At 47.7% G+C, this 23773-nt stretch overlaps 5 protein-coding genes across 5 annotated transcripts; 4 read left to right on the top strand and 1 right to left on the bottom strand.

The window, feature by feature from the left end:
* Positions 1–272: 272 nt before the first annotated feature.
* On the top strand, positions 273–1451 carry A1O7_02131 (uncharacterized protein; the record flags this gene model as incomplete). Its single annotated transcript, XM_007756166.1, has 1 exon — positions 273–1451. The coding sequence occupies one exon, from the start codon at positions 273–275 to the stop codon at positions 1449–1451; it is 1179 nt and encodes a 392-aa protein (XP_007754356.1).
* Positions 1452–2276: 825 nt separating this feature from the next.
* A1O7_02130 (uncharacterized protein) lies at positions 2277–3949 on the top strand (the record flags this gene model as incomplete). The annotated part of the gene is made up of 2 exons (XM_007756165.1): positions 2277–3222; positions 3315–3949. The coding sequence occupies 2 exons, from the start codon at positions 2277–2279 to the stop codon at positions 3947–3949; spliced, it is 1581 nt and encodes a 526-aa protein (XP_007754355.1).
* A 928-nt stretch (positions 3950–4877) lies between these two features.
* Positions 4878–6680, top strand: A1O7_02129 (uncharacterized protein; the record flags this gene model as incomplete). The annotated part of the gene is made up of 3 exons (XM_007756164.1): positions 4878–5027; positions 5152–5322; positions 5478–6680. 3 exons carry the CDS (start codon positions 4878–4880, stop codon positions 6678–6680), a joined length of 1524 nt encoding a protein of 507 aa, XP_007754354.1.
* A 654-nt stretch (positions 6681–7334) lies between these two features.
* A1O7_02128 (uncharacterized protein) lies at positions 7335–7804 on the bottom strand (the record flags this gene model as incomplete). Its single annotated transcript, XM_007756163.1, has 1 exon — positions 7335–7804. A coding segment is annotated over one exon (470 nt), but the record flags the coding sequence as incomplete, so codon positions are not given.
* A 3299-nt stretch (positions 7805–11103) lies between these two features.
* A1O7_02127 (dynamin GTPase) lies at positions 11104–13367 on the top strand (the record flags this gene model as incomplete). Its single annotated transcript, XM_007756162.1, has 3 exons — positions 11104–12492; positions 12544–13071; positions 13116–13367. The coding sequence occupies 3 exons, from the start codon at positions 11104–11106 to the stop codon at positions 13365–13367; spliced, it is 2169 nt and encodes a 722-aa protein (XP_007754352.1).
* Between the last annotated feature and the right edge of the window lie 10406 nt (positions 13368–23773).

Genomic DNA, 23773 nt, shown 5'->3' with positions numbered 1-23773 from the left:
GTTGTGTGGAGCTGGGCCAGCCCCCATCCAGGTTCACGATGTCATGCTGGTGCGGATTTCACGATGGCCAAGTGACGAAGGTAAGTGAAGGGGTTTCCTCACTTTCCCAAGGCTTCTACCACTGCCTCTCATCGCATTCACTTGAAATTTGCCTGTGCATTCAACTTTCATTCTCGTCTTTCAAAGCGAAACTCGGCTTCTTTTCCTGCTTGTTACGCGCTTCTAGACGGCGTTCTCGGCCTCGTCTTGCCCAAACCTCCATTACCGGCACAATGCCCCGGAAGTTCCTCGACTCCGTTTCGGCTAATTACCAAGGTCACCGCGTTACATGGAGAGAACGAATATCACACTTCACATGGTCATGGTTCGAATGTACAATGTCGACTGGCGCGATGGCGACCCTCCTCTCTCAGCAACCGTACAGCTTCCACGGCCTGAAAACGATCGGAAAGGTTGTCTTCATTCTTGACCTCGTTTTGTTCGCCACGTTTACCGCACTTATCACACTGCGTTTCTGCCTCAACAGGGGAGCATTGACCAAGTCATTACACCACGGAAATGAGAGTTTCTTCTTCGGCACCTTTTGGGTCAGTCTTGCCCTCATCATCTATTCGATCCAAGCATATGGCGTCCCGTCCTGTGGGCACTGGCTCGTAACAACGCTGGAAGTCCTCTTCTGGTTATACGCTGCCTGCGTCATGCTGGTCTCTATCTTCCAGTATCATGTCATCTTCGATCTCGAGCAATTGCCCGTGCACGAGATGATGCCGGCTTGGATTCTTCCAGTCTATCCGTTTCTCATTCTTGGCCCACTGGCGGGCACCTTACTGTACAGTCAGCCACGGCCGTCCGCTGCATTACCAATTCTGATTGGCGGCATTGCTTTCCAAGGCTTGGGATGGTGCTTTGCTTTCATGCAATACACCTTGTACATCACGAGGCTTACAAGTGGACTATTACCGGATGAACCCAAACGACCGGGTATGTTCGTGGCCGTCGGACCCGCAGCGTACACGTCTCAGGCCCTGATCAATCTCGGCAGCCAAGCCCAGGTCATTCTCCCATCCGACTTTCTCGGTATCACCACTATCCCAGTAGGGGACATATGGAAAGCAGTTGGGGTGGCAGGTGGTTGTTTCCTCTGGCTTGTGGGCTTTTGGTTCTTCGCCATCTCCTTGGTCGGGTTCGTTCATGGCTATAAATACGCGCATTTCACATTGAATTGGTGGGCTCTTATTTTTCCGAATGCTGGACTAACCATAGCCCTGATACACATTGGCAACGTGTTGTCAAGTAATGCAATCAAGGCTGTCTGCTCGGCCATGACAATCCTACTCTGCGTGGTCTGGTTGTGGGTGGCAGCGTTGAACATCAAGGCTGTGTGGCGAGGGCAGATTCTATGGCCACATAAGGATGAGGATATGGAAGATATCGAGGGTCATGAGCAATAAGGAGGGGGACGATTGGTACTTGCTGGGCCTACCCGGAGGTCTAGGAACTCAATGTCTCTGTTAACAGACTTCCTCAACTTCCCAGCCATTCCTACGACTGCCGATCTATTTTTGGCCTCTTCTACCATCGCAACATGAAGCGACACCAAGTCAAAAGATCCAGGAATGACGACACCTGTGCCACTGCTAGATGTTGTGTTCCGCTTCTTTGACACTACTGAACCATTCGGCATCTCATCTTTTCGCCAGCAAAATCTCCACCTTCATGTCTTGCCAACAACTGCAAGAGGCTGTAGAGCTTATCCCAGTGGCCCTCGGATGTTTTGCCGGTCTGATCTGGCGGAGATTGGCTTGTGACACATTTACAGCATGCCCGCTTTCTACCCCACTTCCGGTGGACAAGTTTCCCACCGACATATACCCGCTGAACCTCACCGCTCTGATGTCGATTCTCGCGCATCGAGTTCCTGGTCGCATATCGGCCAGTCAGGTTTGGCGACAAATTAGCCGGTGCGCAAACAGTCGGCATGTTCAGCCGTTGCGATGGAGCCACATATTACACACCTTCCACATTGGGTGTTTGGATATCACACTACTGCTGCATGATTCGGGCGCTACATGAATCTGGAAATCTGGGGAAGCACCATGGGGAAAGCATCTGCGGAGTGGTCCCAGCTTGCTGAGTAGGACAGCTGCGAACGTTATTCGCATACAAAAAGCGCCGCCCAGCCATGATAGTACCTGCGTCCAACCGTGTCGGCACGCACCTTGGTTACAATGCAAGCTTTCTCTTGGTATTTCCTTGGCCTGCATGCCATGTGCGCCATGGCCGCGTTATCTGATTGCGATATTGCGTCCATGCAGCAGTTCGTTACAGGTTATGGGGGCGCAACAGTTACGCTGGCAGAGGTTCTACAGCAGAACGCCACCTTCGGTGGCGGCGAGGCCGATCTTGAGTTTCCCATGAATGACACAGGTCTACCAGCCTTGTGCGTGGTGACGGTCAACATCAAATCATCCAGCACCTCGTCTTACAACTTCGGCCTGTTCCTACCGAACCAGTGGAACAATCGCTTTATAGCCTCGGGAAATGGTGGATATGCAGGTGGGATCAACTGGAACGACATGGGGACGAACTCTCGATACGGATTCGCCTCCATGTCGACAGACACTGGCCACATTTCAGGTTCATTCGACGCAAGCTGGGCACTCAACAACCCCGAATCTCAATTGGACTGGGGTTATCGCGCAATGCACGGCTCTGTGGTTGTTGCAAAGATGATTACCAATGCATACTATGACACAAACATCAGTTACTCCTACTACTCCGGTTGTTCCACAGGTGGTCGACAAGGTTTCAGAGACATTGAGTTGTATCCAGAGGACTTTGACGCCATCTTGGCGGGAGCACCTGCATGGTGGACGACTCATCTTCAACCTGACGCCGTCGCTGTCGGATTATCCAACCTGCCAGCCAATGCTTCGTCGCCTATTCCGACTTCGTTGTTCCCAGTGATCGGAGCAGAGGTCATCCGACAATGCGATCCTCAGGACGGCTTCAAAGATGGCATCGTTTCGGACCCCGAAGGCTGCAACTTCGTGCCAGAAATGCTTCTCTGTACCCCGACCTCGAACCAAAGTGCATGCCTTACTGCACCTCAGATAAACACTCTGTACCACATCTACAATGATTGGTGGGAGGCCAACCAGACGTTTGTTTTTCCGCACTACGAGCTGGGCTCTGAAGCCCAGTACGGCTTCCTTCTGAACAGTAAGTCCGCTGGCTTCGTCAATTGTTACGAGAAGGCCGAGGGCCCTGTATCTTCGCTTCCTGGTTCACTGACCTGTATTTTGCGCGTATAGCCGATTCAGGGACCCCCACCCAGCCTGGAATTGCTTGGATCCAGAACTTTCTCTACAACGACACCACCTGGGATTGGCACGATTTCTCCTACCAAGTGATCCTCGACGCGGACCGAATCAATCCAGGCAAAGCCAACGTCGGCTTCGACCTGACCGGCTTCTACTCCCGTGGGGGCAAGATCATCCAATATCACGGCTTTTCGGACGGTCTGATACCGACTGGAAGCTCGAGGGTTCTCTACAAGAATATCTGGAAAACCATGGGCACTGCAGGTATCGCTCTAGGCGACTGGTATCGTCTATTCTTGATTCCAGGCATGCAACACTGTGCAGGCACAGCCGTGGATGCGCCGTGGTACATCGCCGCGAGTGGGCAACCCTTCGCGCTGGGCCCAGAGGTGTGGAGTGTACCCGGGTATAGTGATCCTAAGCACGATGCTTTAATGGCTCTCTTGGAATGGCGAGAAAAGGGGACGGCGCCCGAGTCGATCATCGCGACCAGGTTCAACAATGACACTATCACGGCCGGAGTACGTCGCCAGCGGCCGATCTGTATGTATCCAATGCAGGCAAAGTACACGGGCGCAGGAGACCCTGATATCGCCGACAACTGGCAATGTCATCTACCGTACTGACCCCGTACGTCGTCTATATCCTTAGCACAGTCTGGATATGCGAATGCGCACGCACAATTATATGCAGATAGTGTGTCGTGATGAACAGAGACAATATCGGCACTTTGCCAATATCATATGCAAGCCTTCCCTTGAACCCTCCTCGATCGCCACGCGCATTGCACGTTGCGGCCTCAAGTGCCGAAATCGTCAAATCCGGCATCCATCACCGACTATCGCAGGCTGGGCGCTGGGCATCATCCCTCCTCGTCTTGGCCTCCAAGCCCCTAGCGATCCTCCGCAACCACACACCCCTCGCCGCCCAAGAAAAGCCAAGCCCTCAAAGCTGCGGACACCAAGACACGGCTGACGGGGTAGAATGCCTTTTGAGAGCCTTACGGCCCAATCATGGTGCCCGCATTCCGCCTCCTCGTAGTGCCGCGGTCTTAACTCCTTGACCAAGACCACCAAGACGTTCCATTGCATCTTCGACTTGCTCTCCCATGGCCAGCGGGTGGGCGAGTCCAACGGCAGAGAGGACGTCATGGGCGTGCAATACCACGAGCCGCGAGCCGATCTGATTGTCCTTTCGCCTTCGCGTGCACGAGATACCCCGGATCTTGGTGGAAATGCTGAACTTGCCGCTCCATGCACGCATACATTTGTGGATTGTGATCCTGGCATGGCGGGGGATGCGACAGTCCACCGGGCACAGTTCACAGATTACGGCCCAGCGTGCTTCCTACATAAGAAGACCGGACCTGCGGGCAACTACAGTACCGCGCTCACGCTTCTCTGGCGTCCTGCTTCCCTGACATCTCTTCTGTGCCTTCCGAGGCCTCTCTGTCGCGGACTCTATCCGACCTGGCCTACCTTACTCTGCCCTACCTACCCTGTACACTAACCATCACGACGTCACCTCTCGCCTGTCGTCTCCTCGCCATTCACTATGTCCTCCCTCCCCCATGACGTCGAGGTCAAGGACGAGGGTCGATTTTCCCACGACAAGGACCAGGAAGTCCGTATCGAACGGTCCGAAAGCCTGGATGGCCTCCCTGACCCGGACGCCGGGAAGAGTGATGAAGAGAGGAAGAAAATTGTGCGTCCTTGCCCTATCTATTCAGCTCGGAATGCTGCGTTCTCGCCTTCCCTGCCCTCCTCTGATACCATTCGCTTTCACGAATTGAGCATGCGCCGACTGACCTCTTCCTTCATTTTCCCAGGACCGCGCCCTCATGTGGAAGGTCGACCGCTGGCTGATCCCCTGGCTGTGTCTGCTGTATTTGCTCTCGTTCCTGGACCGGACGAACATCGGCAACGCCAGACTGGCAGGCATGGAAGACGACCTCGGCATGGCCGGCCATGATTACAACAACACGTTGACTATTTTCTTCGTGGGTTCCCCCTTTTCCTCCCGGCTAAGGATGATGAAGTGGTTGAAGCTCCGGCCGGAGGTGGATGCTGGCGGCGACGAGCCAGACAAGACCCATCTGGGAGTCGTATTCACGCTTCTACGTAACACCCAACTAACACCCCTTCCGCTCTACAGATCTCCTACGCCCTCGCCGAACCAATCACCAACATCCTCCTCAAGCGCCTGACGCCGCGCATCTTCTTCACGGCCATCATCTTCCTCTGGGGCCTGATCATGACCCTGATGGGCCTGGTACAAAACTACAGCGGTCTGCTCGCGTGCCGCTGGTTTTTAGGCCTCGCCGAGGCCGGCCTCTTCCCCGGCGTCAACTACTACCTCTCATGCTGGTACAAGCGCACCGAGCTGGGCATCCGGGCCGCGACATTTTTCTCCGCGGCCGCGCTGGCGGGCTCCTTCGGCGGGCTCCTGGCGGCGGCGATCGCGCAGATGGACGGCATCGGCGGCAAGCCCGGGTGGGCGTGGATCTTCATCATCGAGGGGCTGGCGACCATGTTCGTCGGCGGGTTTTGCTGGTGGATGGTGTTTGACTGGCCTGACACGGCGCGCTTCCTGAGCCCCGACGAGCGCATCCGCGTGCGCCGCCGCCTCGCGGCCGACAAGCAGAGCAGTTCGGCCGAGGAGTACGATCGGCGGCACATTTTCGCGGCGCTGCGCGACTGGAAGACCTGGGGCTACGCGTTCATCTACATGGGGTGTCTGTGTCCGTTGTATGCGTTCTCGCTGTTCTTGCCGACCATCCTGCGCGGGATGGGGTACGCGGGCACGAGGGCCCAGTTGTTGTCCGTCCCGCCCTACGCCGTCGCGGCCGCCATGACGATCTTCATCGGCTGGTTCGCCGACCGCACGCGCTGGCGCGGCTACTGCAACATGGCGGTTGTGAGCTGCGGGATCGTCGGTTTCGTCATGCTCATTTCGACGGCGAGTCCGCGCGTCCAGTATGCCGGCACGTTCTTGGGCGCGGTAGGCATCTATCCGACCATTGCGAATACCTTGTCCTGGGCGGCGAATAACATCGAGGGCGTGTATAAGCGCGGGGTGGTCATCGGGATCGTCGTCGGCTGGGGCAATCTCAATGGCGTGGTGAGTTCAAATATCTACATTACTGGCGAGGCGCCGCGGTTCTGGACGGGCCATGGCGTCGTGCTGGCTTATCAGGTCATTTGTCTGTTGGGAGGCACTATTTTCATGCACGTCATGCTGAGGGTGGAGAATGCGAAGCGCAAGAGCGGCAAGCGGGACCGTATGCACGAGGGAAAGACGCCTGAGCAGGTCTGGGTGGCGGGTGACAACAGGCCGGACTTTATTTACACGTTGTAGCAGGCCGGGCATAGAAAGTAGGGATGCTGGACCGAGGCGATCAGATGTAGATGGATGTGACATCGGAACCGAAGCATCAACTTTCCAGATAGATCATAGATTTATTGTGATCGTGGTGGCTCGGCCAGTCCTGGACCAAGAACACCAACGAGATGCAGAGCAGGAAGAAGAATTGATAGAAGGTGTCAACACATCGCGACATCCTAGCCAACCCGATCCAACCAGCTTGGGCTCGCAGTGGTCATCATTGTCCTATCGAGTTACCCTCGACTACTGTCATCATCTGGGCAATTGAATGACAAATACCCGAATAGAGCACAACAACAGGAAGAGCTTGTGCCTTCGAACACGGCGATGGTATCTGGAGCATTTCCCGTCTCCCCGTCTCCCGTTCACTGTTGCACTGACTCACATATTGGCGCAGCAACGGGTGGCTTGTTGGTACCGCTGGCCTGCAAGGCTTGAATTCTGGCTGTGGTCCGAACGCGCAAACCCAGGCCCAGATAGACATTCTGCTCTGCGAACGCTATGGTAAGTACGCGGGCTGTAATGGTGGGTTATCATCAGATGTCCGTGACGGAACGGACCCTTTTCTGCTATGGCACACAATCTAGGCTATATACCTCTCTTGCGACGCGCACCTTTAGCTACTGTCGGCTTCCACAGCTCTGGATAGATATGCAATGACCTACCAATGAGGTTGACAGTCTCCCAGACACTGCTTGATTGGTATGGTTTGGCCCATAACCGGACGGTCATGGAGCTCGAGCGAGTCTTTTCCTGCAGTATCTGCTTGCAGCTCACTTTGTATTCGGTTTCCGCCACCAGTTGCACAACATACTCCAAGACTCGATGTTCGGAGGCGGTAAGAGGCGGATTCGGCTCACCCGTTGTAACCTCTTGGAGCCATTTCGCCAGCAGGAGTGCGCATTCTAGAGAGCACAGGGCATGCTGATTTGACCAATGTATCAATTGCGTCTGGGCAACATAGTCGATGCCCAGCTTAACCGGGATACTAGGGCATGAGCACAATGGAGAGCAGCTCTTGTAAGCTTTTTGTTCCGTTCGGCTTTCGCACTCTGATGCAACGAGTGGGCGACAACATACGGATCCCAGCTTCTCAATCATCTTACCGGCCCAAAATCCATGTTGAGACGGATATGCGCTAATCGTAAAAGAGCCGAGAAGTCGTTTGCGAAGACAGGAGCGAATGAGCCGAGTTCGCTGGGCATTCCATTGGAAAAGCCAGAAACGAGATCAGGGAAAGAGTCGCCGGTGTCGGTGCTTGTCATGTCTGCTCCTACCCCAGGAGCAAGTTGTGAAGGAGTCGCAACATCGTCGAAAATATTATCGACTAGTCACTGGCACTCGCTTCAAGGGAGGCTCGAGGGATCGGTCTCGTACGTGTGCTCTTGAATACTGGTTGCTGTCAATGCTGGTCGTATCACAGCTTCGGCGTCGGTCCATAACTCATAAACATCGTCGCTTCTGGAGCTGCCCTGATCCAGGTCGGCATTGAACTCGCCTGCTCGTCCATCGCCCTTAGGTCCATGATGGTGCAATCGGAAGTGTCGTGTCAAAAGGTCTCTTGCCAATCAGTAAGCGACTTTGTGGTCACCCTTGCGCGCCGCACGCCACATACAGTACTTGCGTGTGAAAGCTCTGGTACACAGAAGCCAGCGATAAGGCTTCTCTTTAGTATCTGCCGGTCATTTCAGCCTGTCGCTGTCATTTGATCCATCCCGATCACCTACATCCGTCAGGCTGCAGCAACTCTAGGCGACCTTGGTGGACAGGCTGGCAAGTTAGGTAATTGGTTACTACGGGATGACACTGGCGCTAATGACAACTACAGTGACTGGTGACACATGATCCGCGTAAGGTTCGCATGAAGCGTTGGCTCGAGGCGACAATAACATCCCACTTGAGCACGCAGTTCAATATGTGGTTTACCAATCTCACTGCAACCAACTTTAAAACTCCGTTACTCGCTGTCGCTATCGATCGACAGAACTTCTGTTGCCGTATCGTCTTCAAGTACAGCGGGGATCCTACTATCGGGCTCAAGGTCGATATGCCGAATTTCACCTTCTCTCACAATCCGCCTGCAGATCGGGCAGCAATTCCCATTTGTGCTATCCCTCAGCCATCGAAGTAGGCACGGTCACGGAAGCGATAAATTCGGTCTCTGAGGCATTCTCTTTCCTCTTCCTAATCCACGTGATGGCGAACATACAGTTGTCTCTCTACCTGAGGACGATCATCGCGCCGGTACCACTCTTTTGCATCCAGCATCAGGTTCTCTCCGTCATTGTTGACTCGGGCGTACTGGTCGTCCTCGGTCAGGCGTCGCAAGAATATGTCTATATGGATACCGTAAAGGCTTGGAGGCGGCAGCTGCCTAGAACATTTTAGGTACGCCAAGTACGTATCCGCCGCCTAGGGTGTAATCTTAAGTGTTGTTAATAGTCCTCGATTGGCGACAGAGAAAGGCTGACGACCTTTAGGAGATCGCTCTGATGTTGTCCGCTCACATTCGGCAAAACGGGCTGGAGATGGAGCAAGTAAGCCTGAAACTTTATCCGTATCCATTGACCATGCGAAGATAGTATGGTTGTCGTCATTTGTGGATAATCTCTTCTTGAAGTCGTATGAAAGCTTTCTCTCGCTCCCCATATAAGAGTGGTATATTGATATCGAGTAGTCCCATTGAACTGGGGCGAGGCTTCATTGCCAAACGGGTAGGCCTCTCGTGTGGCGGCTGGCAGTGCCTCTCAAACCATACCACACACTACATCTTGAAGGAACGGCGTAAAGGTCTTGAGTAGAGTGTCTGTATTGCATGTGTTGCTGTCTGGCTTGTTGGGTTGTCTATGTGCTATCCGCAAAGTAAGTAAAAGAAGGAAAAGAAGCGCAGCCTTGCGCTAGAGTGTCAGCCAATCAGAACGCTCGGTTGTTACTCTGGACATTGTCCAGAGAAGTGGCAGCCTTGCCAACCCCTGGCCTCTCTCTCAGCCCCATCACACCATCAGACAGTATGCGATATCTCCGACACGGATCGTGAGGCGTTATACTACCCACGACATCTTTTACATAGAATATTTATGTATATTCCCGGTCTCCAAAGCTCCAGGGTCGATACCTGTAATTTAAGAAATCTCAGCCGACAAGCCTATTTTATCACCGAGGAGACGCTAATTTCGATTATGAAACCGAACAACAGACAGCACGATGAGCTCTTGCGACGTCCAACCTCGAGAAAACGACTTGCCGCGACGGAATGACTCTGCGCCTTGTTCTAGCTCCACATATTCCAGGTAGACGTAGCATAATTTTGCCCTTTTGTACCAGCTGTACATGGAGTTAATCGCTTCGGTCAATTCAGCACTATTTTTTCGGTCGATGCAGCATGTGTCTACCCAGAAATATCATAGGAGGTTTTGCTAGGCTTACTGCCCACAGAATTGGATCTTAGCATGTCCAGGCTTATTCTTGCCGGATCAATCTTTCAGATCGTCGAAAGCAACTCTTCATCGTCTGCAGGTATGTGAAAGTATCGCAGAGTCCCGGATTGGATCGGCCAAATCCTTCGGCTGGCTTAGCTCATCAAGAATACCGGATTCGAGGAGGCGCATCTTGTTCATATTGGTCCGGGTTACGTGGATTAGGTGGCAGAAGGTAGACCCAGTGAGGTGGCTCTAGTGGTTGAGGTAGGTTCGAGGTTTGGCTGCTGGCGCGGATGGACTGTTCTCGTGACTCCGAAACTCAGATACTTGGTTGAAGGAGTTGCGGACAATTATGTCCGCATCGACAGAACTGTCCATATGAACGTAAGAACGCATGCCGGAAAATTCCTCGACCAGGCTGAGGTGCGCCTTACAGAGTCAGTCGAGCAGACAAAGGCACGGCTGCATCGGCCGAACAGCCAATTATCTCACACGTGACCAGATTGGCTGGCTTGCTGGAAGGCGCCCAAAAAGGGGACCCGGCCATCGAGCGACTAAAAATAGCTGGCCCACTCCTGGGCTCACATTTGATCTACGCTCGTATGTCAATTCCGCACATTTGTTCAACAAGCTGGTGCGTCTTGGACAGGCGAGACACTGTTCCATCCAGAGCCAATTGCAATACTGGGAGAGGCGTTGGAGTAAACTTGATCCCTTTACCCCTCTACTCAGAACTCATTGATTCATCTCTTGTTTGCAATATTTTATCCAAGGGGTCATCTTCCCAGCTGCAGTCTTGTTAAGAGTCGAAAGACATAACTATCCGAGCGTACCCGGTAATATATAGCGAGTGCCGAGGTCAAATGCCGGAAGATAGCTTCTACCCCGCGCGAGGGCGGTTCAAAACTACCCCCCTCTCGGCGAGTTTAGTGATTTTATTCTTTCCTTTGAAGATATACAACTGCTACCGTTTCCCCATGACCACCAAAGAAGTCCGACTACCAGACGAGGGAGGCCCCCTACGGGGCCTCAACTCCGCCCGCTCGACTTTGCGACTGGAGCAGATTGCCAGGCTTCGTGCACGCGGCATCGGAGATCACATCGGGTTACCGCAGTTAGTGGTTTGTGGGGATCAGTCCGCTGGAAAAAGCTCTGTGCTGGAAGGCGTGACAAGCATCCCCTTTCCGAGGCAAGACGGTTTATGCACCAGGTTCCCTACTGAGATTCTACTTGAGCACTCGTCTGGGGATGAAACCATCAATGCGTCCATTATACCATCGCCAAATCGAACAGATGACGAGAGACGAAGACTTGCCAGCTTCCACCGCCGCCTCCCATCCTTCGAAGATCTGCCCATGGTGATCGAGGAAGTCAGTCGGCTGATGGGAATCAGAGGAGCGCATAGCAAAGTCGGACCAGCATTTGGGTCCGACGTGCTTCGCATTGAGGTCCGAGGACCCGTCGGCTTGCATCTCAGTATTGTCGATCTTCCAGGCTTGATCTCCGTCCCGAATGAGGAGCAGACCGATGATGACGTGCAGACCGTCCACAGACTTGTGGATGACTACATATCCGACCCTCGGACCATTATCCTAGCAGTGGTGCAGGCTGGAAATGATATCGCCAATCAAAGTATTATCAAGAAATCCAGTCAGTTTGACAAGGACGGAGAAAGGACTGTGGGCATCATCACAAAACCAGATCTGATCAACCAAGGATCGGAGAGGCGTATTGCGCTGTTGGCACTGAATAAAGACAGCACGAAGCTCAAGCTAGGATTTTTCTTGGTGAAAAACCCGGCCCCAAATGAGCTGACGAAAGGTATCACACCTGAGCAGAGGCAAAAGGCCGAGATCCAGTACTTTCACTCCCCTCCATGGAAAGAGCAGTCACTCGATCCTGAACGACTCGGTATTGTTGCATTACGAAAATATCTTCAGCAGCTTCTGGATCGCCACATCGAGAAAGAATTACCCAAAGTGCGAAACGATGTGCGCAAATTACTGGACAAAACCGAATCTAATCTCGCAACTATGGGCGAGGAGCGCGACAGTCCTTCCAAGATGCGAATGTTACTGACCCGATTAGCTATGGCATTCCACCAGCTGGTTACGTCGACATTGAATGGGACTTATGACGATATCGACGTGACCTTCTTCGCCCCAGACAACGAACGCATGTCCCGCCGTCTACGGGCTACTGTTCAGAACCTGAACACGGAGTTTGCGGATGCGATGAGGGAGCGTGGGGCGAAACGGCGAATCACCACCGCTTCAGAGGATTCGCCACATGACTCTGAATCAAACGAGAGTCACAATGGTCAGATGCTGGTGACTGAGACGGAGATGAAAAGCTGGATTCGCCAGGTCTGTTTCCTTCGGCTAAAGTTCCTTGAACCTAACGCTCACCATCTCCAGGTGTACCAAATCAGTCGTGGCAAAGAACTTCCTGGGACGTACAATTACGTTCTTCTTGCAGAGTTGTTTCACGAGCAATCTTCCCAATGGATAAATATCGCCCAAGACCATCTGCACAACATTGGGAATATCGTCCGCGATTTTGTGGAGGCCGTGATCTACCACACCAGCCCTGATACCAACGTCTCGGGCGAGATCATGGAATTGGTCAGAACAAATCTACAGGAAAATATGAACGGCGCCACAAAAGAGCTCCGCAAATTGTGGCAGGATGAACAGCATCACCCAGTCACGTACAATCATTATTTCACCGACAACATCCAGAAAGCTCGGGAACAGGGTACTAGGGACGTTGTCAAACGAGCCGTGGTCGAGACCAGAGATCAAGATTGGCATGGAAGGATGCACATCAGCAACGTCCAGATGGACTTGGATCGGTTCTTAGCTGCTTTGCAGGACCGGGTTCAGGTAAATATGACCGAGCAGGCATGTGCTGAGGCCCTGTCAGGACTTCAAGCTTACTACAAGGTATGACTTACGCTTTGAAATAACCAAGATCTGACCTGGTTTAGGTGGCCATGAAAACGTTCGTCGACAACGTTTGTAGGCAAGTCGTGGAGCGCCACATCACTCGCCCCTTACCATCCATTTTTTCTGCCGAGAAAGTAGCCGCACTTTCGGATGAAGAATTGGTCAGGATTGCTGGTGAGACGTCTGAGAGGGTAGCGAAGAGAAAGCAACTGCAAGAACTGCGGCAAAACTTGGAGTCAAGTCTTGGAGATCTACGCCGCAATACTACGACCCCACAAGCTTGGTCGCGATAGGAGGACCTGCTCGAAGAGTGGGAGGGGTGTTGAGAGTACTGGGTCTCGTCCTTTTGTCTCTGCTCAGGTGTTACACCTTTCGTCAGCTCGTTGAAGGCTGGGGCTTTTACCAACAAAATCCCCAACCGGAGCTTGGAATTGTATCCTTTCAACAAGGACTGTTCTCCATACTGCTACCACAATGCATAAGTCTTCACCTTCAAACCTCAAGCATGCCAACGACAAATGGCTTTAAAACGGCCTTTCAAGGACCAGCGTGAGCCGATACTAGGCTCACCATAGGCACTGATTGACTCACCACGTCCCATTCCCTCAGCCAGGCTCTGGGATTAAGATATATATTCTGCTTAGTGGTAGCTATGCAGCGCTATAGGTACACGAATTTCCCAAAGTTTGCTTCCAGACAAAGGAGCCTTTCTAATGGGGGTTGCTTGGTGCCTTCTTCACGTAGTTGCAGGGTCATATTCATCACTGTCCCGTATCTGTGTACCTCTCATAGGCGTAAGTGGAGGGACGGCGTGAGTAGAGGGAGTGGCCCAGTGCAGACTCGGGCCAAGTGTGTACTTTGCCTACTTGGCTTAAGTCAGACCACCGTGTAATGCAACAACCGCGTACTGCAACAGCCCCGCATTTACACGTCATATATGATCGCCGTCGTAACTATTTAAAGATCGGCGCCAGCGACGTTGTAAATATGAAAGACGTTACAGAGGCTTATGAACTCGGTCTGTTAGCACCTCTTAGAGGTTAAACGGGCCTCTTTATCTCTATCGATCCTCTTCTACTCCTCTTAGCGCGCGATAGCACGGTCTTACGCCTTTTTTATCTTAACGATTAAAGCAAAGGACTTATTCGAGTTAATGTTAACTCGTGTACGCTTAGTAATGGTCTTTTAAGTAACTTAAACCGATAATTACTAAATTTAGAGGGTTTATTACGCTGATTATAATAAAAGCTAGTTAATCTTATTAGCAGCTTTATATATAAATAACCGAGTGCCTTTTTAAGCTGTAATATCCGAGATAAGGCCGATCGCTTATACTTATAAATAACGCTCGTTACGCGGCGTTACTATATAAACCTCTTTAAATAGTTTACGCTTATAAGATCGTAGTATTTATAGTGCTATAATAAGGGTTTTAAGGGTTTATACTAGCTATAATAATTAAAGGACTTTATAAGGGTTATATAAGTATAGACTAGTACCTTTCTATTTACCTTTTATATATTAAGGCGTTAGAGTTATCGCTTTAGCTATCTTATAAAATTCGATAAACTTAAGGCGTTATACGAGTGTAGTTTTAACGAATCTTAAAATATTAGTAATACTTTTATAATAGTTGCTTTTAAGGACTAAAAAAACACTAATATTAAGAGGTTAAAGGATATACGATAAGTATAAAGGTATATAAAGTAGCTAAATATTATAAGTAAAGCACTTAAATATAAATATAATAGTAATATAAGAGTTATAGTTATTATAAAGTGTTAAGAATTGCCTCCGCGCAGCGTGTATGAGGACACGTGAGCACACAGGTAACCCTCGGGGTTCTTGAGTATCGGGGGTAGAGCAGAGGTCAATGTCGAACAGATCGTCAGACGGGACACAGCACTTGTACTGTATCTCCTTGAGCGTAATGTTAACTGAAGTTGACTATACCTCCTATAGAAGTGTATCTAGCTGTGACTATATACACAGGTAGTTTTCCTATCTAGGAAAGTCTGGGCGTTGTATAGTTGCCTCCGTTGCGGCCCCATGCTCTGTAACGATGCAACATATGCAACGGCTTATTTCCTTTTTAGGGTATCACGTAACCCGAGTCAGCCTTACCAGCGAGGCTAACTTCCTCGCTTGACCTTCCCTTCTGTGCCAGGCCCGGCAGGCCGCATGAAGGCCGGTTCGTAACACTCTCCCCTCCTTAGCCTGTTCGTTGTCCGTAACGTACTTAAGGTAGGCTACAGCCCTCCTCTGTTATTGTCTATTATCTCCTCTTCTCTTATAGCTAACCATATAGGCCTTTAGGGTGTATAAGTCGAACCCTAAACCTCCTAAGTCTTCTAAACCTATCGTTCCCTAGCAGCAGCGTTAAAATGAGATCGCTAATTATATCGAATTTATTAAAAAGACCGAAGCTATAGTATCTTATACCGAGTATATAAACTATAATGAAGTGTGTTTCTACTTAAGGGAGTAGAGTGTAAAGTACGCGGCGTGTCTTCGGCATTAGAGAGAGTATAACGGAACATTTTCCGTGGAGGAACTCCGGAAGATAGGAGAGCAAAAGAAACAACTATCGGCCAAGTCAAGGGCCAAGAGGCGCGAGATCGCGCGTCTTCGAAAAACATTAGTGGATGCCCGCCGATCCCTAGCGGCGTTGGAGTGTGAGATGGCCGAGGTAGAGGAGGAAGACTCCTCCTTACAGGACTCCATTACGAAGCTAGACGAGGTGTCTAGTAATATATTAAAACGAGAGATAATAGCGCTAAGTGCCTTTAATAAGGCACTAGCCCGGGCTAAGGTGGCTCTAGCCGAGCTCAACTTCGTCTAGCAGGATACGCCCCTAACCGAGTCAGTCGACTGGAATGAGATCCTAAATTTCGAAGGTAGCAGCTAGCCAGCGGCTGGCTAGCTTCTCATACCCCTATTCTGGTAGTATTGTTTAATGAGGTCCGTAGGTAGGTTTTCCTTAGGTTCCCACGTATTTTCACTATCCTTATACCCTAACCATTTAATTAGGTATTATTATCGGCGTTTAGTTCCTCAGTGGTCCACGATTCGTTCCACGTCGTACAGTGGCTCTTATGTTTCCTCGTGGATTAGGACTGGTCCTGGCGTAGCGTTTTAGGGTGCTTTTTTAAGTAGTGATTTGTAGAATACTGGGTAGATATTTATACCCGCTAGCAATTCTATCTTAAATATTACTAGTCCCAGTTTCTTTTTAATTTTATATAGTCCGATCTTAGTATAATCCAGCTTATTACTTAGTCTTTATATTTTAATGTTTTTTCGTAGGATATAGACTTTCTCCCCTTCCTGAAAATCTGGTCCCTTAGATCTTTTCTTGTTCGCGTGTTTTATTACTTTTTATAATATTTTATGTAGTTCTAATTTCATCATTTTATACAGTAATTATAACTTCTCAACCGAGATTTTCGCTTTTTCCGCTATTAGTTGTAGTCCTCTTACGTCTTTTTCAATGTTTAGGTGTTTTCCGTAGTTTACGTAGAATGGTAATATTCCCGTTATAGTCTTTAAGTTGTTATATACGAACTATACGATTAGTAGCAGTTCCACTTAATTGTTTTATTAATAGTTGACGTAGCAACGTAGGTACTGTTTAAGTGTTTAGTTAATCCGTTCTATTTATCCGTCTATCTGTAGATAATATGCCGTGGATAGTTTTTAGTGTGTTCCCGTTAGATCTATTAGTGATTGCTAAAACTGCGACGTGAATAGCTTGTCCCTGTCGGATATAATTTCCTTTAGTGTTCCGTGTTGCGCAACGATTGTCTTCGTGAAAGCGTATACTAGTTCCTCTACTATGCTTGATTCCTTCTAGGGTATGAAGTGAGCGTATTTTGTAAGTGTATCCGTGATTACGATAATACTATCGTAGTCCGTCCTTATAAGTGGCTCTTTAGACTATAGTAGTTTAACGATAAAGTCTAGTGCGATTCGGGCCTATAACTCGTCCTTAAGTTCTGCTGTTTATAGTAGCCCGTATAGCCTATATCGTGCATATTTCGCTTTTACATATATATCGCATTCCCTAATGTGCTCTTCGACATCTTTCCTTAGTCCCCTCTAGGTGAAGTCCCTCGTGACTAGTTTAATAGTCTTATTCACCCCTAGATATCCTGCTGACTTATCCTCGTGTCGTCCTTTAATGATTTCTTTCTTTTATTTATTAATAAGCTCGACGTCCATAATTACCAGCGTATCCGTAAGTAATGTTCGGTATATGAGTTAGTTATCTTCCCACTTAAGGATAGCGGCCGGTTTTAGGTGTAAGTTTTCCTTATAGTCTAGTCTTCTGCTTAGGGCGTCTGCCCTTCCATTCTCTGTCCCGCGCATATAGTTTATCTTAAACCAGTATACCGAGAGCGTTTCGGCCCATCGTACCTATCGTCTAGTTAACTGCTTCGTGGTCGTCCAGTATAGTAAGTTTTTATGGTCCGAGTAAATCTGTACAGGGTACTTAGGTCCTTTAAGGTAAACTCTCTATTCGCGTAGTGCTTCGACTATCACTAGTAGTTCTTTATCGTATATATCGTAATTTGTTTCTAGTCTAGTCATCTTTCTAGAGTAGTATGCGATCGGTCTCGCTTGTCCGTCGTCATCCTTTTACATAAGGTAGGCTTCGATGGTATAGTCCGATGCATCTATTTTAAGTATAACTTCTTTATTTAGATCGAAGATTATTAAGATAAGTGCTAATATAAGTCGGTCCTTAATGTCCTTAAAAGCTCTCCTATAATCTTAGTTAAAGTTATACGTAGTATCCTTCTTTATTAGTACTGATAAAGGTGCTACTATCTTTAAGAAGTCTTTAATAAACTTTCGGTAGTAGTTCATAAATCTAAGTACTGCTTATACTTCTTTAACGTTAGTTAGTTCGAGCCAGTCTCGTACTACCTCGACCTTCTTTAAGTCTAGTTATAGTCCCCTAGTTAATACTATATAGCCTAGGAAAGCTATACTATCTTTATAGAACTCGCATTTACTGAGTTTAATCGGGAGCTATTTCTCCTATAATCGTCGTAGTACCTTTTATACATATTCCACATATTCTTTATACGTTTTCGAGAAGATTAGGACGTTGTCGAGGTATATTACCACGAAGTCGTCTAAGAAGTCCTTTAACGTGTCGTTAATCAAGCTTTAAAATAAGGCGGGGGCATTAGTTAGTCTAAAAGGCATTACCTAATACTCCTAGAGTCCCCATCTAGTTTTGAAAGCCGTTTTCCATTCCTCTCCTTTCTTTATTCGTACTCGGTAGTAGGCGTCCCTAATATCGAGCGCCGAGAAGTATTTAGCTCTAAGGAGTCGATCTTATATATTATTAATTCGTGGAAGCGAGTATCTGTTTTTAATCGTGATCTCGTTAAGTAGTCGGAAGTCGATGTAAGGGCGTAGTCCTCCATCCTTTTTAGATGCGAAAAGCACTCTATAAGAGATGAGCGATATTAATTTACGTATAAAGCCCTTAGCCTCAAGTTTTTCCACGTAATCCTTAAGGAATTCCTCTTCCTTTTAGAATAGCCTTTTTAGCTATCCGGTGTATCGGGGCTCCTTGCCCTCCTAGATTAGTATTTCGTGATCCTATGGCTTGTGTTCCGGTAGCGCCGCCAATCCCTCGCGCTCTTTAAAGATATCTTTAAAGTCTTTATATTCCGGGGGAATCTCTATAACACTAGAGCCAGCTAGTGTATTTCTTCCCTACAGTCGCACCATTATCGCTCTTTCCTCGATAGGGGCCTTTAGAGGTGATCGATCTCCCTTTTTCTTATTCGTACTGTATAACGAGAATATGATTTTCCTTTTTTGCTAATCGATATAGGGGTTATAGTTATAAAGCTATATTATACCTAACACGATATCGTACGTTAGGATCTTAGTGATGTCGAGGGTAATCGTCTCTTTATGTTATCCGATTATAAAGGCTATATTTCGAAGCTCTTCTTATACTATCCTAGCCGTCCTACCATCAGCCATTAACAGGGTATAGAGTAGTGGTTTCTTCCGTTAATACCTGGCTAGTCGTTCAGTAATTTCTCTACTAGTATAGTTACCATTAGCGCTACTGTCGATCATAACCCTAATATTAACTCCAGCGAGCTGTGCCTTAAAGACGAGATGCTCTTTCCGGATATCTGACAGGATTAGGTATAATCCAGTGGTTGTCTGAGGCAACTTTAGTAACTGATCTAGCCTCTTCAGGTCAGTGCCTATAAGTTTTTTGGTAGGTGTCGGTGGGGCCATAGGTCCTATTAACAATCTCCATTCTCGCAGTTTAGTAATAAACTGTGTTAATCTGGTGTCAGCGCGATGTCGCTGTAATCTAGGTCAATATTATAGATGTGAAGGTGCGCTTCTTCTTTATATTTATAGCTATAATCGCTACACGTAAAGTATTCGGCGATATAGTCTACGGTAAATCGTTCATCCACAACGGCTTTAACTATATCCGGGTTATATAACAGTCCCGTAACTATATTAAGTTCTTACTTAGGGAAATAGAGGTGTAGATATCGTCTCTATATACATTCTTATCGTTTACACATCAGGTTTCGTTATATTATCTTATTATATATATGTAATGGTATAGCTGTATATAGGTATTCCGGGTTAATGTTGAATAAGTGTGTATGTGCCGTGTAGTAGTGCTTATAAGTAGTGTCGCAGCATGCAAAATATTCCGCAATATATTCGTTGTTGCCTCGCTCATCGACTATAGTTTCCACAGTGCCTAGTGTTTCTACTATCATATTGATGCTATTTCCTTATCGGCGCCTTTCTAGGATCTGTTCTAATTACTCCGGGGGTTGCTTAATCCGTACCGTGGTTAGCTATACACTTTAGTGTATATAAAAGTTCTCTTTATCTTCACAGTCCGGATTTATACAGTAACTAAACTAGATCTTCTTTATATACTTTCGTGGTTCTATTTCGAGATCGAATATAAGGTGGTAATGTTGAGTTTCTTCCTTATAATCGTCCTGTTAGTATAACTCCTTATACCACCGGTTAGTAATAATTATAAGATGGTATAGCGACCATCTCAGCACGACCGCTGTTCGATTTACTTAGTCGTTCTAGTCTGTCATCGGTATGCCGTCATCGTCGTCCTCGGACTCGATCCTTTAGTCCGGTTTCTATTCTTCTAGGGCTTCTTCCGTACCCATCATTCTAAGGCTAGTATCGGGTATCTCGATAAGTTCGATTCGTTTATCACTTCCTTAATAGAAATACATCCTAGTTTCTTTACATTCTACATTATAACAGATTAGGAACGTCAGGATATATAGCGTCTTTTCCCTTTCTTAGTTTACATTAAACACTATATAAGTACACTAGGTTCCTTCCTAATAGCTAGGGTTATAACCCTTACTTTTCTAGTATAGCGTAATAAGTTAGATCCTTTCTACTGTATATTTAGTAACTATAAACCGTAGTTTATCGTCGTTCTAGGCATTTATCATCCAGAATCCCGGTTCGTTATGCAAGTCCCCATCCTAAGCGAGAATCTCCTGAAATTCCCGACTCTTCTTGCTCCTTCGATTCTTCGACTTCTTCCTCTAAGGGAACCATCTAGCTCCTTCCTTTTCGAAAAGGTAGATGGTGTAAGAGTCGTCGTAATAAGCAGTCTAAGATAGTTTTATATATTCGTACGCAGCGTCTAGATACTTAAATCCAGCTGCGTAATTAATCGGTTTTTCTTATTATTAATATGCTTCTTTATCTAAGGCTTAACCTGCCTCATTAGGATCGGTTCCTCGTTATTAGAACTCCTTCTTCCCTAGCTCACCTACGCCCTATATATCCGAATTCTAGTAGCCCTTCTATACTATCTAGTCCTAGTCCTCGGCGACTACTATAACCCTAATAAGAGTGTCGGCCTTTATTTCTCTTATACCGGCTATATCGTCGCTTATTATTATATACAGTCCGTGAGCCGTTTACTTACAATCTCGTACACGATATCCGGCTTTTCCGCAAGTGTAGTATAGGTTCTCGCGTCTACGTCTCTCTTTCTCGTTATTCCTTCCATGTCCTCCTGAACGTTTGAACCCTCCTTTATAACGTGAGGTCCGAGTCGTTATCATGTCCAGGTCTATAGGATCCCCTTACGGCTAATAAGTGGACTGCCTTCTATACCCACTTCTACCTGAGTAGTATATAGTCCCGGCTTTTCCTCGATAGCCTTACTTATCCAGCCGTCGTTTAAACAACCAGTTATTAATCTTAATGGCTCTGTCGACTAACTCGTAGTAGTCGGTCGGTCGTTTAACTCCTAGTTCATATTTAATGTTGTCCTTTAACCCATTATAGAATACTACCGCGAACGCATTATCCTCCCAGTCCAGCTTTACTTAAAGCCGCTTAAAGAGGGCGAAGTATTACGCTACGGATCCCGTTTATTTAATTTAATAAATCCTTTAGGATGCTGCTTATTCCTCTCTAGGAGTACTAAAGATCTATTTAAGCTTAGCGATGAATGTTAGAAAACTCCTAAAGATCTCCTTAGTCTCATCCTCCTTCTATCCGTCTAGCGAGGTTAGGTAGTCCATTATAACAGGTTTAAACCAGTAAAACGCTAGTCCCTTTATATTAAGAGCGGCGTATAAGACCTTGTCCTTATAGGTTGGGTACTTAGTGTGTTGAAGCTTAAAGAAGGCCGTAAGTTAAGCAATAAATATACCTAGCTTAGTACAGTCTCCATAATACGCATCAACCTTATAATAGTCCTTATTACCTTATCCTCCTGTTGCCTAAGTAATGCTATATAACGAAGGTCCTGGAGTTGGGTTGGGTGCCGAGGATCGGACGGATCCTGTCGGCGAGGGGGATCGAACGAGTTTCGACATTGTCCAATAATACCGTCAAGAGGTAGTTAAAGTGTTAAGAATTGCCTCCGCGCAGCGTGTATAAGGACACGTGAGCACACAGGTAACCCTCGGGGTTCTTGAGTATCGGGGGTAGAGCAGAGGTCAATGTCGAACAGATCGTCAGACGGGATACAGCACTTATACTGTATCTCCTTGAGCGCAATGTTAACTGAAGTTGACTACACCTCCTATAGAAGTGTATCTAGCTGTGACTATATACACAGGTAGTTTTCCTATCTAGGAAAGTCTAGGCGTTGCATGGTTGCTTCCGTTGCGGCCCCATGCCCTGCAACGATACAACATATGCAACGGCTTATTTCCTTTTTAGGGTATCACGTGACCCGAGTCAGCCTTGCCAGCGAGGCTGACTTCCTCGCTTGACCTTCCCTTCTGTGCCAGGCCCGGCAGGCCGCATGAAGGCCGGTTCGTAACATAAAGAAGTAATTAAAGTGCTATACTATTTACGGTTTAAGGGAGGAAGATCTCTTATAACTAGCTTAACTTAACTATATTTATTATAAAGGCGTTCTTAATATACTTATAGTGCTAATTTAAGGGTAAGTTATACGGGAACTATATTAACTAAAGGTCTTTACCTTTAAAAAGCACTAGCGAATTAATAAAACGACCCTTCGCTAAGTAAGCCTTAATTATAATAACCTAGTTACGATTTTTAAGCGTCTTATAATATAAATATCTCTTATTAGGTATACTAATAACTCTTTAGTTAGTATAGACCTCTATAGCTAGTCCGGATTTATTAAAGTTCTATATATTAGCTAGTTTAATCTAATAACGAGTAATAATAGCGCGGAAAAGGGTAAAGAAGGTTTAAAGGGTATTGTCAGGAATGGCGGTACTCGAGATGTAAAAAGGGGTGTATAAGCTAATATCTATCTAGCTATCGACGAAGACTCAAAGCATGCGGAACGAGGAGGGTTCGCATGCGAGGAGCAAGCTATATAGGCCTAGAGCGCTAAGCCCATCTAGGCGTTCCTGACAGGTATCTAGACTAGTATTTTCAACGTGTAGATACTTAATCTTTCTTCCCACCTTTAATTTTATTTCTAAATAATAATTAAGAAAGCGTGTTACCTAGTTTATACCGACTAAAGTTAGGCTATCCGAGGTCTTTAAGATAAGGCTAGTAAACTCGCGTACTTAAGAGAAGGTTAAAGGGGCGCTAGTGTAATTAAGATCGATAATCTATTAAATAAGAAGATCCTCGTATATAGAGGATAGTAGCTATTAGTCTTCTCTTACTAATTATCGAGTTTAGCCTCCTTTTAGTCGATAACTTATAATACTTAAGTTAACGCGGTATACTATCGCTGCAGATCGAATCGAGGGGTAATCGCCGCGCTAGAAGGCCCGGATTGCCTCCTGAAGGGTTTCTTCGGTATAGGAGGGCATGCTAGCCAAGTATAAACAAGATAAGAGAGGTTTGTAGTGTGCTGGTGTGATATGAAAGAGAGAGGGTTATTAAGAACGCGATTTGACGCGTAAATGCGGGGCTGTTGCAGTACGCGGTTGTGGATTACACGGTGGTCTGACTTAGGGACGGCTTGGGACGGCTTGGGGTCCAGTCACGGCGTGCCGGTTTCACCTTTCCATTTTGATCCTCTGGTTGTATGATCCAACCCTTATTGCATATCGCTGCGCCTGATTGGGACATTCCACATCCACCACTAGGACTCCCATTCCTCGTTCTTGGAATATCCCTAATCTTCCGTCATCATATAAAGCGATGGGCAGGTCTTGAGCACCTTGAGAATCAATTCGGCGTACATGGAAGC

Source organism: Cladophialophora yegresii, assembly GCF_000585515.1.
Source record: "Cladophialophora yegresii CBS 114405 chromosome Unknown aczIN-supercont1.2, whole genome shotgun sequence".
Lineage (NCBI taxonomy): Eukaryota > Fungi > Ascomycota > Eurotiomycetes > Chaetothyriales > Herpotrichiellaceae > Cladophialophora > Cladophialophora yegresii.
The sequence above is the reverse complement of the archived record's forward strand: the minus strand, read 5'-3'. Positions and strand labels throughout refer to the sequence as shown.